Genomic DNA, 13,345 nt, shown 5'->3' on the forward strand with positions numbered 1-13,345 from the left:
CAGGGCAGGTGGTTGGTTCCAGGCCGGTGGTTGATGCCAGTCAGTGGAGCAGGGGGGGAGGGGAGCTGGCAGCTTTGGATGCAAGGCTGCAGAATTTACAGGTTTTGGCCTTTTTTAGCCTTGGTATTATTTTGGTTTTGTTGGATTTCTCTGGGTCGGTGTTTGCCTTTTAGTTGTAGTACATCTTTTCTTAACGCACAGCACAGTTTTTCACGCAGCCGAAGAATTTGCTTCTTCACTTTCCAGTGCCAAACAACCTCCTCCACCCCTAAGGTTGTGGCACTATTAGACTATATATGCAGTCAGTACTATCCTTCAGTCGAAATTATAGAAGCATGAGCTACTTTGATGGTATATAAAACTAAAACTATTCAGTGTCTCGTTAGGCCTTGAGCTGGCTACAGTAAGTAATTGTATCTTATTAAGAATATTGGGTTTCACTTACTCATGCATGGGCATAGCATAGTATATTGAGTTTATATAGCCTAACCCTAATGACTTCCTGTCCACTTACCTGAAGTAAACAACAATAAAACACCTTAACTGCTCGCATTGTTAAAAACATACAGTAGAAAAAGTGAACTCTTCACCTCAGGTTTATTTTACTTCATTAGGCAATTATTTTTGCATACCTTTTTCAAGTAAAAGCCAACTTAGGATATTTTACACGGTACTGACTGTGCCAAGCTATTTTTCTTTTATTATTATCAATCTCAAACCTTTGACTCTTTGCAAGAAAAATACAAACGAGACTCTTGAATCATTTACAATTTTTAATTGAACCCCATCCGTGTTTTGATGTGTGGAAGAAGGACACGGCATGCGTAACTGTAAATACAATATGAAGCAAATTAAAAACAAAGTGGCTGTCTATGGGAGTAAGCTGTTAAATCCCTCCTGTCACGGAGCCAGGTCGACCAACGCCTGGATGGTCTGGGCCAGCCGACTCAGCCCTTCATCCTCCCTGATGAGCTGGGGGGAACACAAGGAATCCTGGGGAGGGACAGAGAAAGGACTGAGTGGATGCAGGTAATGAACAGGCAGGTTTCTGCACTGTGCGGTCAGTCTACAGATTATAATTCTAATAATGACAGTAAACAAGCTAAACTCTGCTGTTTTTACAATTGTCTTATAATACACCTATATATTGGTTCCATTGAAATTGAAATAACCATTGTGTGGCTTTTACATCATATTCCCGTTGCCTCTGGGTGTGCTGCTCAACTTATGGAGTGCGAGACGAGGTCAACGCAATAGCTCCAATGCATATCTTCAAGTTTGTGAACTTTGGTGGTGTTGACAGCGAGGCCAGACATTACGTGTCGCTGGGCCCCTGTATGTTTTTAATTCATGCTAACAGCGTGAGCTCTCCAGGAGGTTTCCTATAAAGTTTTCTATAGTCTCCTGGAATCTGTCTCCGGGCCTGTTGCTCTGCTGTGTCGGGAACTTTGGAGAAGTTTCAGACAGCCCCTTCAGCATGGATAAAAATAAACTTCATAAAGTTATAGTTTTGTCAGTCTAGTTTCTTGATTTTCTCACAATATTCACTCCATTTACATATTGTGGCTCTTTTATCATTGGATCTTTGCAAGAAGTATAATTCATCTGCAGTTATATATTGACAAATATCACTTGGAAATCCAGAGACAGAAAGATACTTTGCCTTCTAAGTAAAGCTTTTGGGTTCTGAGCTGCATTGGCTACAGCGGTCAATTGAACGAGAGTGTAATTAGGCAATACAGCATTTAGATAATATCGACTATTGAAGAATAAGATCACCCCCATCAGCATTCAGGGATACGTTTGGCTCAGAGGGGGCTGAAATGTCCTTGGGCAAGACTGCATTATTGGGTTTTCTTACTTATTACGTGATCTCATCTTCAGCCACAGGTGTCTGGAATAGCGTGGGGACTGAGGAGAGGACTGCTTCCTGCAGATCTCTGTTCACTGGGTAACGGCTGCTAGCTACCTCGTAGTATGAAGGTGGTTGATTGATGGGATTAAAGTCTTTATCTAATTCATATATCATTAGCTTCTTATCCAAAGCAACTTCCAAAAAGTGCATTCAACAATAAAGATACAAACCAAAACAGCTAGAATCATGTAAGTATCTTGGGTACATTTACACTTTCATTCACCTGCTGCAGGACTCAGTCCACAGAACCCTGAAGTAAAGACCTGCTGCAGGACTCGGTCCACAGAACCCTGAAGTAAAGACCTGCTACTGGACTCAGTCTACATAACCCTGAAGTAAAGACCTGCTGTAGGACTCAGTCTACAGAACCCTGAAGTAAAGACCTGCTGCTGGACTCAGTCCCCTGAACCCTGAAGTAAAGACCTGCTGCAGGACTCAGTCCACTGAATCCTTAAGTAAAGACCTGCTGTAGGACTCAGTCCACTGAACCCTGAAGTAAAGACCTGTTGCTGGACTCAGTCCACTGAACCCTTAAGTAAAGACCTGCTGGGTTTCATTTTAACATTGAATATCTAGGTAGAGCTACAGTGTGGATGTGAACTGGAATGGCGGTGCTCTTGATGTGTGAACATAAAGGGCAACTGGCTGCTGAAAGAGTTAACACATTTATAAGACAGGCTCAATGGCATTCTGTTTAAAGCATCTCATTTCAATCTTATATACAGTGGCTATATAGAAACATCCACACACACCCTGCCTCCAGGCCTGAAATGAAAAGCCATTTATTCTGACTTATTTCCACTTCTTCCTCAGCACAGGCAACCAGGCGGGTCGAAGTAAAACAACCGCATGCTCACTTATGTTATGAAACAGAGGAGGTGTGATGTTTAACGAGCAGCCTGAGCCGTCCCTGGGGCCTGTTCCTCAAACACAGCTTGATCAATTCGGGCTAATACGAAGCAGCCAGGCTGAAATGATGCAGTCTATCCTCATCCAGCTGAGTTTGTGTTTCTAACACGGTGAGAGATTGAGGTGAAGCCCCTGTGAGGTGGGTTTGATTGACAGCTTGAGAAGCGCCTATTTGCATGAGATTACTTATTGGACCCGCTGTCATTATTCTCATCGGTGACATCAAAAATTGCCACTGTTGTTCAACTCATTTTTGACCTGAGCATTCTTCATCAGTCAGAGGAAGTGATGACACTGTGTGGGGGAGGAGGCGTTTCTTTAAATTTGCATTTGTGACAGTATTTCAATGGGTAGAGGTTTGTTTGTACGTATGTGTGTGGCTCTATATGTGTATAAATATATATGTGTACGTGTACATATTTGGCTGTACAGTTGTATGCGCTTCTAATAATTGTTTCCTCTATGGCAGTCAAATGGTAATTACAACTGTTGATTTTTTAAATACACTTAAATCTGCTGTATCATCATTTTACAGGCTATGTTAGTCTAATGCACTACTTTGTATAACTTATCTTTAAATCTGTATTCGTATTACTTCACTACTCTGCTGCGGTTACTTGTGTCTTTCAATCACATTATACTTCAAATATTGTATTGTTAATACCGCCATTAGAATACATTTAACCTTACTTGTTCATGACTCATTTTGTCCTTTTATTATTCTTATGCTCTCGTGTTTGACTGTTTTATGAGATACTGGATTCCTAAATGTCCCTTAGGATCAATAAAGTATCCATCTATCTATCTATCAACAGTTTATTTAAAAAAATTCAATATATTATGAATCATAAATGCAATGCAACCTATACATCCCATCTTGTCAAAGTTACGCTCCCAGAGCACATGAGCCAGTCCTGACTGACAGCCTAAAGTTAATCCCCTTGAAAACATTCATGTCTGTAAAAGATGTTTAGATGACGAGATATGAGATGACAGAGAAGGGATCGTAGCGCTGTAAAAGATATGTCACAAAATGTCAATGTCATGGTGACACTAGAGGTCAGTAAATCACTAATACAATATGGTGATGTGGCTGTTTGATGTGCAATGTTTAAAATTCTGATACTAAAATATATATGCACTGACACATATATCTATATATATATATATATGTTAATAAAGGGCAAAGTAAAGTCCTCGCCCCCCGGTAGCTTAATCTGGTTGCCTACTGTGATGCCATAAGACTTGGACTGTGCATCATTAAATGGTTCTCGGGTAAATACATTGGCCTTGAGAATTGAATGCGAGTAATTTTATTTTAAATCTCTCTGAAGGATGTGTTGTTATTCTTTTCTTTGCCGGCAAAGTGTTTTGACAGCGAATGGCAAAAATAATTCTTTCATGGTAGTTGTTTCATCAAATGCCAGCTTTTGAAATGAATCTTGATGCACCTCCTGTAACGAGTGACGTCTGGTGCACCTCTTTATTCCTCATTGAGTGAGACGGGGCCCCTGGATTGTCCTCAGCGACCCCTGGAACCTGCCAGAGGAGCTCACCCACCCACCAAACTGACATTTCCCAGTAATATCTCAAAGAATTCCAATTTTCACTCTTCATAATTAGTGCTTCTGACTCTCTAGTGATTACTGATTAACCTTAGAGTCTGATAATATGCATGATAATCCAGACGTGGAGGGGGGTGGGTGTGAGTGTGTGGGCAGCGGACACACTGCAGAATGAAGTGATGTAGAGAGGGGAGATGGAAAAAAAAGGCGACACTGCAGTTTATGGAGTCGCCTGCTGGTGAATGGTGCTGTACAAACCTACACGGGCCGATGCTGCCTTTTCTCTGACCTTCACCCAACACACTCACCTGCTCCGACATGGGCCAGCTGGAATTTATGATGGTAAACCTCCTGTCTGCAGAGCACAGAGGAGCTTCGGACCAGATTAAAGCACGGGGCACAGAGGAGTCACATCAGGATATCTGCATTGCCACATTCGCCAATAAGGACCAATCAGGACCAAATCAACTAACTATTGATAAGCAAAATGGTAAACGTGGCAGTAAACAAATATTTTTTGTCTACAAATTCAAGGTCTTATTCTTTTATTTTATTTGTCTGACACAGTTTTTCATGAATCACACTGAATTCGATTTTAGTTGTGAGATAAGCTTGGGTAGGGGATACCACACATTTGAACGATGGATCTCGGAGTTAGAAAGAAAACAAAAATAAAAACATGTGAGGTTTCTACTTCCCAAGGACTTCCAGCAGAGCTTTGACTGAAGTTCTTGATGAAGAGAAGATTTGCTCTTTGTCCTCCAGTAATAGCTAAAGGTCCTATTTCAACTTTTTCTACCATTTCAAACATTATAACTTCCTTTTCTTTGTGCTTAGTTGAATGTCAATCAGGACTCGAAACACGCGTTTCCATGTTATAACACATGTGTTGGTTCCACAACGAAGCAACGGAGATGTCATGCGAGAAAACATCATATAAACGTGAAAGAAATGTTTGAAAGAAATACAACAAATATAAAGGATGAGTAATTTTCAAATTCAAGAGGACACTGGAATTGGAAACTATATTAAGCGTCGGCTCAATCTACATTTGGTGCTCTGGTGGGTGTGGTGAGCAGCAGGACAACAAAGGAGCTTGAGTACAGAGAACACTCGTCAGTGTGATGCATTCATTGTTGGCTTGGCTCATGGGATTTGACGACCGGAACAAAAAAATATCGAATACTGCCACGTTCAATCTCCAACGTTTAGATTTTTTCTGTTGTCAAACTAGGATGTTCAGGCAGCTGCAGATACCCTGATCACACATAACACTTTCTGGCAGATTATGCAAAAGCAAGACAGCGAGCAAGCAGAGAAACAGCATATGGTCAAAGTTTTCAGTTTTAATAATTTCTTTACAGCGGGATGAACAAAAAAAAAGCTTTACATATAGATTTATATAAACTCAAAAAAGTTTCTCAATTATACAAGAGTATCATATAAATATAAAACACAACAGTATTTCTGTTCCCCTAACATATTTAAGAATATAGCTTGGTCTAAGCCAGTGAATGAGTTACCGTGTGCTGCTTAGTCAGTTTCATTTATAAAATATACATTTGAATTGAAACAGTATAAATTCGTCTAAACAGCAGAGTAATAAAAAACCTCAGACACGGGAAGGGAAGTTTTTACAGTGGACATTCTGACCTTGAGACAGCAGAGATGTGAACATGAAATGGACGGTGGACAAAAATAGTGCTGTAAAGGATATTAAATGAGTGAATCAAGAAGCAAAAGGATATTTAAATATCAACAGGAAGTCTTTTGTAAATCTGGGGCCCCAGCATGTTCAATATTAAATAAATAAACAAATAAATTGAAATATATATATATATATATATATATACACACAATTATAAATAAAGGAACCTACATGAAATGCTAGTTCAATTATTTTTTATATTGTCACATTTGATTGTTTGTTTATACCACTACTGAAGTTTTCAAAAGTAAGTCCTTTGACACCACTTACATAACTGGCAGAATTTGATGTTCAATGCGATGCTATTGTTTTTTTCCTCCATATTTGGCAAATAAGAGATAAATGAATAATTAGCTAATACCACAGGATTGAAAATGTTGTGTCTTTTATTTCATCGGGCCTTTAAGCATGTAAGCTCAGAAACTGCTACAAAAATTAGCCATTTAGCTCCTGTTATCTGAATCAATACCGTAAATTTAGTGGGTTAACTGGTCACTGTTTTGACGTAGCTTAACAAAGATGGAGATGCTAACTACAGATCACCATCCAACCAGCTGCATTGGGTTTGCACGCTTGGTGAATTACTCCAGATTTACCTCTTTCTTCAGAGAAAAGACAAAATAATGAAGACATTAAGCCAACAGGAAGGTAACAAATGTTGACTTCCATTGTCCTACTGAGTAACAAGACTGCCTCACTAGCATGTGAAGCCTTATTGATCTAAATAAAAGAGGTTATCTACTGTTTTTGTGCACTGAGATTATTTACTGATACAGCAAGTTTGTTATTTCAGGACGACGTTGTCTCTCGAGCTAAAAAAGAGAGGTCGGATAATGTGGGTTGCCTTCAGGGGCATGTCATTTAGTGCACTGACTAGATCCCTGTCTTTGAATGAAAAAACGTCCAGTCCTGCTCCTTCTGATAACATTGTTCGATTGGTCAAATCAGGGGGTAAGGACCAGCTACAAACAGAAATTCACAGACTTGGACGTTTTGGGGTTCAAGTGCAGTTTAAGAATTTCAGGAAGTTAGAGACAGTGAAAGTGACTTCAGTAATGCATGAAGGAGTCAGGGGTTTGAGAAAAGGTGTGGATTCCTCCCCCCCCCCCCCCCCCCCCCCAGGACATGGACATCAGTTGGCTGCAAGAGATCAGTCCAATTCAGTCATTGTGAAAACTAAAATAATCACATAAATTCATATAATAACGACTTTAGTCTGAATATATTTTTAGTTTGCCAGATTATCAAAAAATTCAATCAAATAATAATTTACTTAAGTATTAGGAATATATATTTAACACGTTGGGGCTCCATATTTTTAATCCAATCAGTCTTAAAAGAAAACAGGGAGAAAGGTTGGCTGATATAGTGATGTTGCTCTCTCACACACATACAGCTCCAGAAGAAAAGCCTTCAATATATTATTTACTTCACTTTTTACGACAACTCCGTTTAGACTCGCTTCAACAGCTTGAACCTTAACGATCTTGCGCTTATTTACATCATCATCTTTTAAAGCCCAAATCAGTCAAAGGAGAAGAGTGATCAGATTACAATCTGAGTGTAGTTGACCGGCCATGAGCAACACAGCATGTGGCAGAATTAGTGCAGGTTATTTAACGCTCTGTGAAATGTTTCCGAACCTCTCGGGAATCAATTATTTACAAATCAAACGAAGGGCAAAAACTTTTAAACAATCAATATTATTTTAACTCTGAATAATTGAATATTGATTACTTCTAATTAACCTTTGTGTGTGTGATTAATAGCACAAACTTATTTCAATGAAGCTTTAACAGGCTTGAAGAACTATTGGCGTACAGGCTGAACCCAAATTAGTGACGCACTTGCTTATTCACCGGAGACAAATTTAACTAATAGAAAAAGTTGCGGAATAAAATAAATAAAAAAGCAATAATTTAATAACCTGTTTACATTTATACACATATGAAATCAGCTGGTCAAACGGACCAGTGACAACCACAAAATATATATTTAACACGCACGCAGCATCCTGGGGGGGGGGTTTGGGGGGGTTGTACCGTCTGGTAGGACGCATGAAGCTTTGGGCAGGGTTGATGAAGCGACATTGCCCCCTGCTGCTCACAGTTAACACAGCAGACACAAGTACAGTCTGCAAGTGGTCAGTGTTCATTCAGTAAGAGGCACTGTATCATTTGTCTCGCTGTCCCATTGCAGCGTAACATAACTAAACACCCACGGTCCATTTGACCTAACCTGCACCTGCCTCGATGCAACAAAAAAAAAAAATTCACATTCACTATTCATCCTTCAACAGCGTTCTTGAACAGCTGCTCTGGCAGGACGAGTAGAACGCCTACAAACATGCGGACTGGAGTTTAGGCTGTAACTGGGCAGAAGGGATCTCAGTGGTTTGCTGGGCAAAGCTGATGAACAACAGTCTTGTGACGTGGAAGAATACAAAATTCAAAAATATCTATCCAGCCGTCCACACTTTTCTCTGATATGTTGTCAGTTCTGTCAGTACTGACTAGAACCAGGATCTTTTAGATAAGCTAATGATGCATCCTGCTGACCCCCTGAGATTTGTCACTGTTTCCAAACTCTGCTCTACACGCTGGTCCGACTGCCTGTGTTTGGTTAATGATTCTGCCACGATCCCAGAACTCAGCCATTAGGTTTGTAAGTAGGATGTTATCTTATCTGATAGAAAAGGCTTTGAAAGTCAAACACAAGTTTTTAACAAACTGCAGTTTACATAAAAAATACTGTTTACACAACAACTGTGTTGAGCCTCAAAGCTGCACTTATCAATATTTCTTACATTAGCAAGGGATGAAATGATTGTGGGAATTTTAAAAAGTGAATTTAAGCATTAAGTCTTTAGCTCTTTGCAAACAACTTGACCCAAGTGGTTCAGTCTCACGTCCGCAGGCAGATGTTTACAGCAGATGTTACACTGACTCCATATGAATGCGTAAGTTTCCCTGTGTGGTGTGACGTGTCACTTTTTAAAGGTGATGGGTCACAGGTTGTGTTAATGCAACTTGCTCTATTGCCTGCAAGTTATAATAGTTAATGCAGCTATAAAAGCTAACTATGGATTCATATGTGCTCGATGGCTGCTGCATTTGTTGGCATTTGTTTTTTTGTGTCAGTGTATGAAGTACAATTAACAGCTTTAAGTTGAGGTGTGAACGTACACAGGTAGCATTGACAAAACATCTTAGATCTGATGTCAACACCAGCTTTGAACTGAGCCAAAGTCAAGAACTTGTGCTTGTTTGAGGGCTCTGATCTCAACATTAACTAAACTAACTTGAATGTCTCCATGTGTTGTTGTAGATATTGTGCAACATTTTTAGTTGTGTAGGAGGATCTTCCAGTATGAACTGGGAATAATTTGGCCCTGATCAGGTTATATACTGTATCTGCTGCTTATCAACAAGGGGGCATTGGTATAAATGCATTAAAGGCATTCTGTGTAAATGTTTGTGCTTCCTTCACTCTGCCTATTCATGTCCTGACCACTGAGATCCTTTTTGCCTCTGAGAACCTCTACCCTCAGTTTTACAGTGTGACTGAGTGACGGCTAATCTAAACTAAGGCATTTCACTGCTCATCTACTCTCGAACAGTATCTGTCCATCACATTAGTGCTTTCTATTCCTTAAAAGGTTGAAATGGAGCTGTGTGTAGTGTATTCTATTAAAAGGTGCTCTGCGGCATGCTCTATATGGCTTCAACATCCCAACACACACTCTCGGGACTTAAGACATCTGCTCTATAGTCACAGAGCGTGTGTAAACTGAAAAAACACACACACAGTGCGGCGTATTGTCTGAGATGACAGCTGGGAGAGCGGCTGTGTGTTGGCCTCACACATAGCAACTGTGACTGCCCCACACATTTCAATTTCCATGTATGTGTGTGTTCACTATGTGTGTAGAGCTGTGACTATGCAAGTTCTTTGTTTTGTGTGTGTCTCCTCTAGGTGAGAAGGTAGCAGTAGACGACGTAGAGCAGGGCCATGACCGCACAGTAGAAGAGCAGGAAATCTGTGGACAGCAGCGACGAAGACGAGGATGAGGGCGATGAAGACAAAGGCGAGGAGTGGCAAGGGGAGTGGTCCTTCGCCATTCCACCCCCCTCCGCGGCCAGCAGGGCTGCCACACAGCGCAGCACAACGGGCAGCTTACATAGAAGCACATCAGAGCATGCACACACATTGGTCTGGACAGGACACACACACACACACACACACACACACACACACACACACACACACACACACACACACACACACACACACACACACACACACACACACACACACACACACACACACACACACACACACACACACACACACACACACACACACACACACACACACACACACACACACACACACACACACACACACACACACACACACACACAGAGAGAGAGAGGAGGAAAATACATATAGTTAAAACTAAGCAGACAAGAGAGGGACAAAACAGTGTAGAATTACACAAAGCAGAGTGAGGGTTGGGCTGAAACCTGAACGGTTCCCAGTCCAACCCTGACAGGACAATATAGCAAAACAACTGAGCTTACAGCAGGTGAAAAACTCTCTGGACTACCTTTTTAAACTTTGCATTACATCTGAGTATAGGCAAAACGTCAATGAGGTGTGTTAAAAGGGGGAGAGTGGGAGAATTATAATAATAGGTTGCTTTACCTCAGGGACTCCCAGCTTGCGACAAGCAGTGATGAAGTTTTCCACGTTGAGTCGACTCTTTGCTGAACTAAGTTTTGGCTGCAAACAAAAAAGTACAGCAAGATCACGTTTGGGTAATATGACCTTAAAGTTAAAATGATTGATTTTTTGTCGGGATCTGGATGGTGTCAATTTTCCATCCTCATCTGCAGATAGTATCAGGCCCTTTAAGTCCTAATTTTTTTTCCTATTTAAGAGGGACACCTCCCTATTAAAATGAGTTTGGTGCAAACCCATGATTGATGCTTTTCATTATTGGTCAAATCTTTCTTCACAGAACAACAGAGGTGATCCGATCAAAAGTGGTCACATTCTGGAAGCATTTTGAAACCAGGTGTGAACAGATTTACTTTATTATATACATTATAACACAGTATATGCCACCATAAACTGTTGGTCAAAACGAATGGCGCTTAAGACAGACAACAATTTACCGGGTCATATTTATGTTTTGTGGTTTTGGGTGATAAACAAACTCCAAAAGCTAGTATAGCTAATTGGCTTAAAACAACAGCCCACAAAGCTGCTCAAACATCTTCTGTCATTACACTCAACACAGCTCCTCTCACACTGGCTGCACTTTGGATAATCTCAGTATAATACTTTAGTTGTTTTAGTAATTTTCCTCAACACACCAGTCGTGAACAGAATTAGCCGACAAAGAGGTGAACATCATCAACGGCCAATCAGTTCCAAGCAGAGAGGACAGAATTGATCAGTTCTTCACACTCACCACTGCTGGGGAGGGAATGTGGATGATTGATACGGAGCGTGGTCGGATCTGGTTAACCAGCTGGCAGAGGATGGTGCCGTTGGATAAGGCCTCACCCAGATCCTCCGGTAAATTGATCTTCAGCCGAGACTCCACAGTCTGCGTAAAGAAGACGGAGTGTGTCATGACGTGTATTTAAAAATAAAATAAAAGTATTTTATAGCATAAACAAAGTATTAACGAACAGGATTTTCACAGTAATGGTATGGAAAAATCGATTAATTACAGAAATCTCAGTGTGTCTGTGGAATGCATGCATGTCACGTTAGCTAGTCAGCTTCACACTTGGCGTGTTTTGCCCGAGGAAGTGTCGCATTTGGTGCAATCTGGACATGTGATACATTCAATATTAATAAACTTTGAATAAACAGGCAAACAGTGCCTTGCAGTCATAAGGGATGAGGCAGTAGGCTCTGTCCTCAGACAACCTCCTGCAGTGTTCTGGTGTTCTGTGGGTCAAAGGTGGCCCGCAAACAATAATCTCTGTCCCACCAGATCATTTTGATAAATGTTATCATTTGTATGTCTTCTCTGAAATAGCCGACATGAAATGTATGAAGAAATTCAGGAGGTATTTGGTGAGCAGTAATAAAGCCAATTTAGTAAAATGTTATGAAGATTAATGATAAAAAACTAATCTGGTTGATCATAGGTCATTTTTACAGTTTCAGAAAGAAAGCTACAGCATGTATTACCATGGGCAAACAGTCCATTCCATTCCATGCAGGCAGGTAAAGGGACGTATAACGGACATTGCAAATAAGAAATACAAATATGCTGTAATAATGCCATTTGATGTCATCTATACCATATGATTACAGGTGAGTTGCTATACACAAGTGATTGGTTAATCTCAATAAACTGTAGCCTCTAATCTTACTGGTTTGCAAAAGTTAATGCATTAACTCACTATACAATACAAAACCTGTGTGGTATATCGTGTGTTACCTTGCGTAGATGTGTGATGTCTTGTCTATCCTCTTTAGGAGAACGCAGCGTCGTGCGAGACTCACTTCTGCCGGACTCGCCCAGAGTAAAGATGGAGCCTGAAAAACCAGACAGTAAACAGTGCTGAACCGTTTCTGATGCAGCCTGTGTGTGTGTGTTTGTGAGTGTAGAGTAAATCACAATTAGAAATCGTAATGGATGGAAACTTTTGGTCTTGGAACCACATCATACATTTCTTCAAATTTCTCCCTCCATGTGCATTGGAAAATATATTTCTTTATTAATTCTTGCTCGATGTGGTCATTAAGTGCAGAAATTTGTTGCATATGTTATCATAAAAAGCTGCATTTCTACCGGTGTTTTTGAGAAATTATCATATAAATCTACCATGACTAAAAAAGGCAAGTTCAATCCAAGCATTTGTACCTGTGGGTTTGACATTGCTGCGGGAGGAAGTGCGGAACAGGAAGCTGTTGGGTTTATGGGTCTGACCCGGTGGAGGAGACGTCTTCGGGGAGGGCAGGACATCTGATGGACACATTCAGGCCAAGGTTACCAATGTGTGAGGACAGATACACACACAAAGAACATATCTGGATTCCATGGTGTTTATATGTCAAAACAGCACAGGAGAAGTTTGGGTAAATTATTTTGAGATTTAGTCTAAAGCCAGTAAGCGGGTTAAAGTGTGATAGTGTTTCTAAGCTCTGAAAATCCATTCAAAAAACTCTCGGTGGAAGAAAAACTTTTTTGTATTTTAGTGACATTTAAGGCGGGAGTAC

The 13,345-nt window shown here is 40.5% G+C and overlaps 1 protein-coding gene across 3 annotated transcripts in view; it reads right to left on the reverse strand.

Moving 5' to 3' along the window:
- Positions 1-760: 760 nt before the first annotated feature.
- The window catches only part of lrch4 (leucine-rich repeats and calponin homology (CH) domain containing 4), a 45,616-nt gene continuing 33,031 nt past the window's right edge, over positions 761-13,345 (reverse strand). The window contains exons 14-19 of one of the 3 annotated variants that reach the window (XR_009920171.1): positions 12,990-13,091; positions 12,564-12,661; positions 11,577-11,714; positions 10,805-10,882; positions 2,219-10,311; positions 761-2,178 (exon numbers count right to left, since the gene is read on the reverse strand). Coding sequence is in view for 2 of the 3 variants with exons in the window: in XM_062383640.1 (XP_062239624.1) it covers positions 10,069-10,311; positions 10,805-10,882; positions 11,577-11,714; positions 12,564-12,661; positions 12,990-13,091 (659 nt within the window). In the remaining variant the exon portion in view is untranslated. Of the gene's footprint in view, positions 10,312-10,804; positions 10,883-11,576; positions 11,715-12,563; positions 12,662-12,989; positions 13,092-13,345 lie in introns of all 3 variants that reach the window. The other 2 variants (XM_062383640.1, XM_062383642.1) reach the window with 2 other exon arrangements.

Source organism: Platichthys flesus, chromosome 24 (genome assembly GCF_949316205.1).
Source record: "Platichthys flesus chromosome 24, fPlaFle2.1, whole genome shotgun sequence".
Taxonomy (NCBI): Eukaryota; Metazoa; Chordata; class Actinopteri; order Pleuronectiformes; family Pleuronectidae; genus Platichthys; species Platichthys flesus.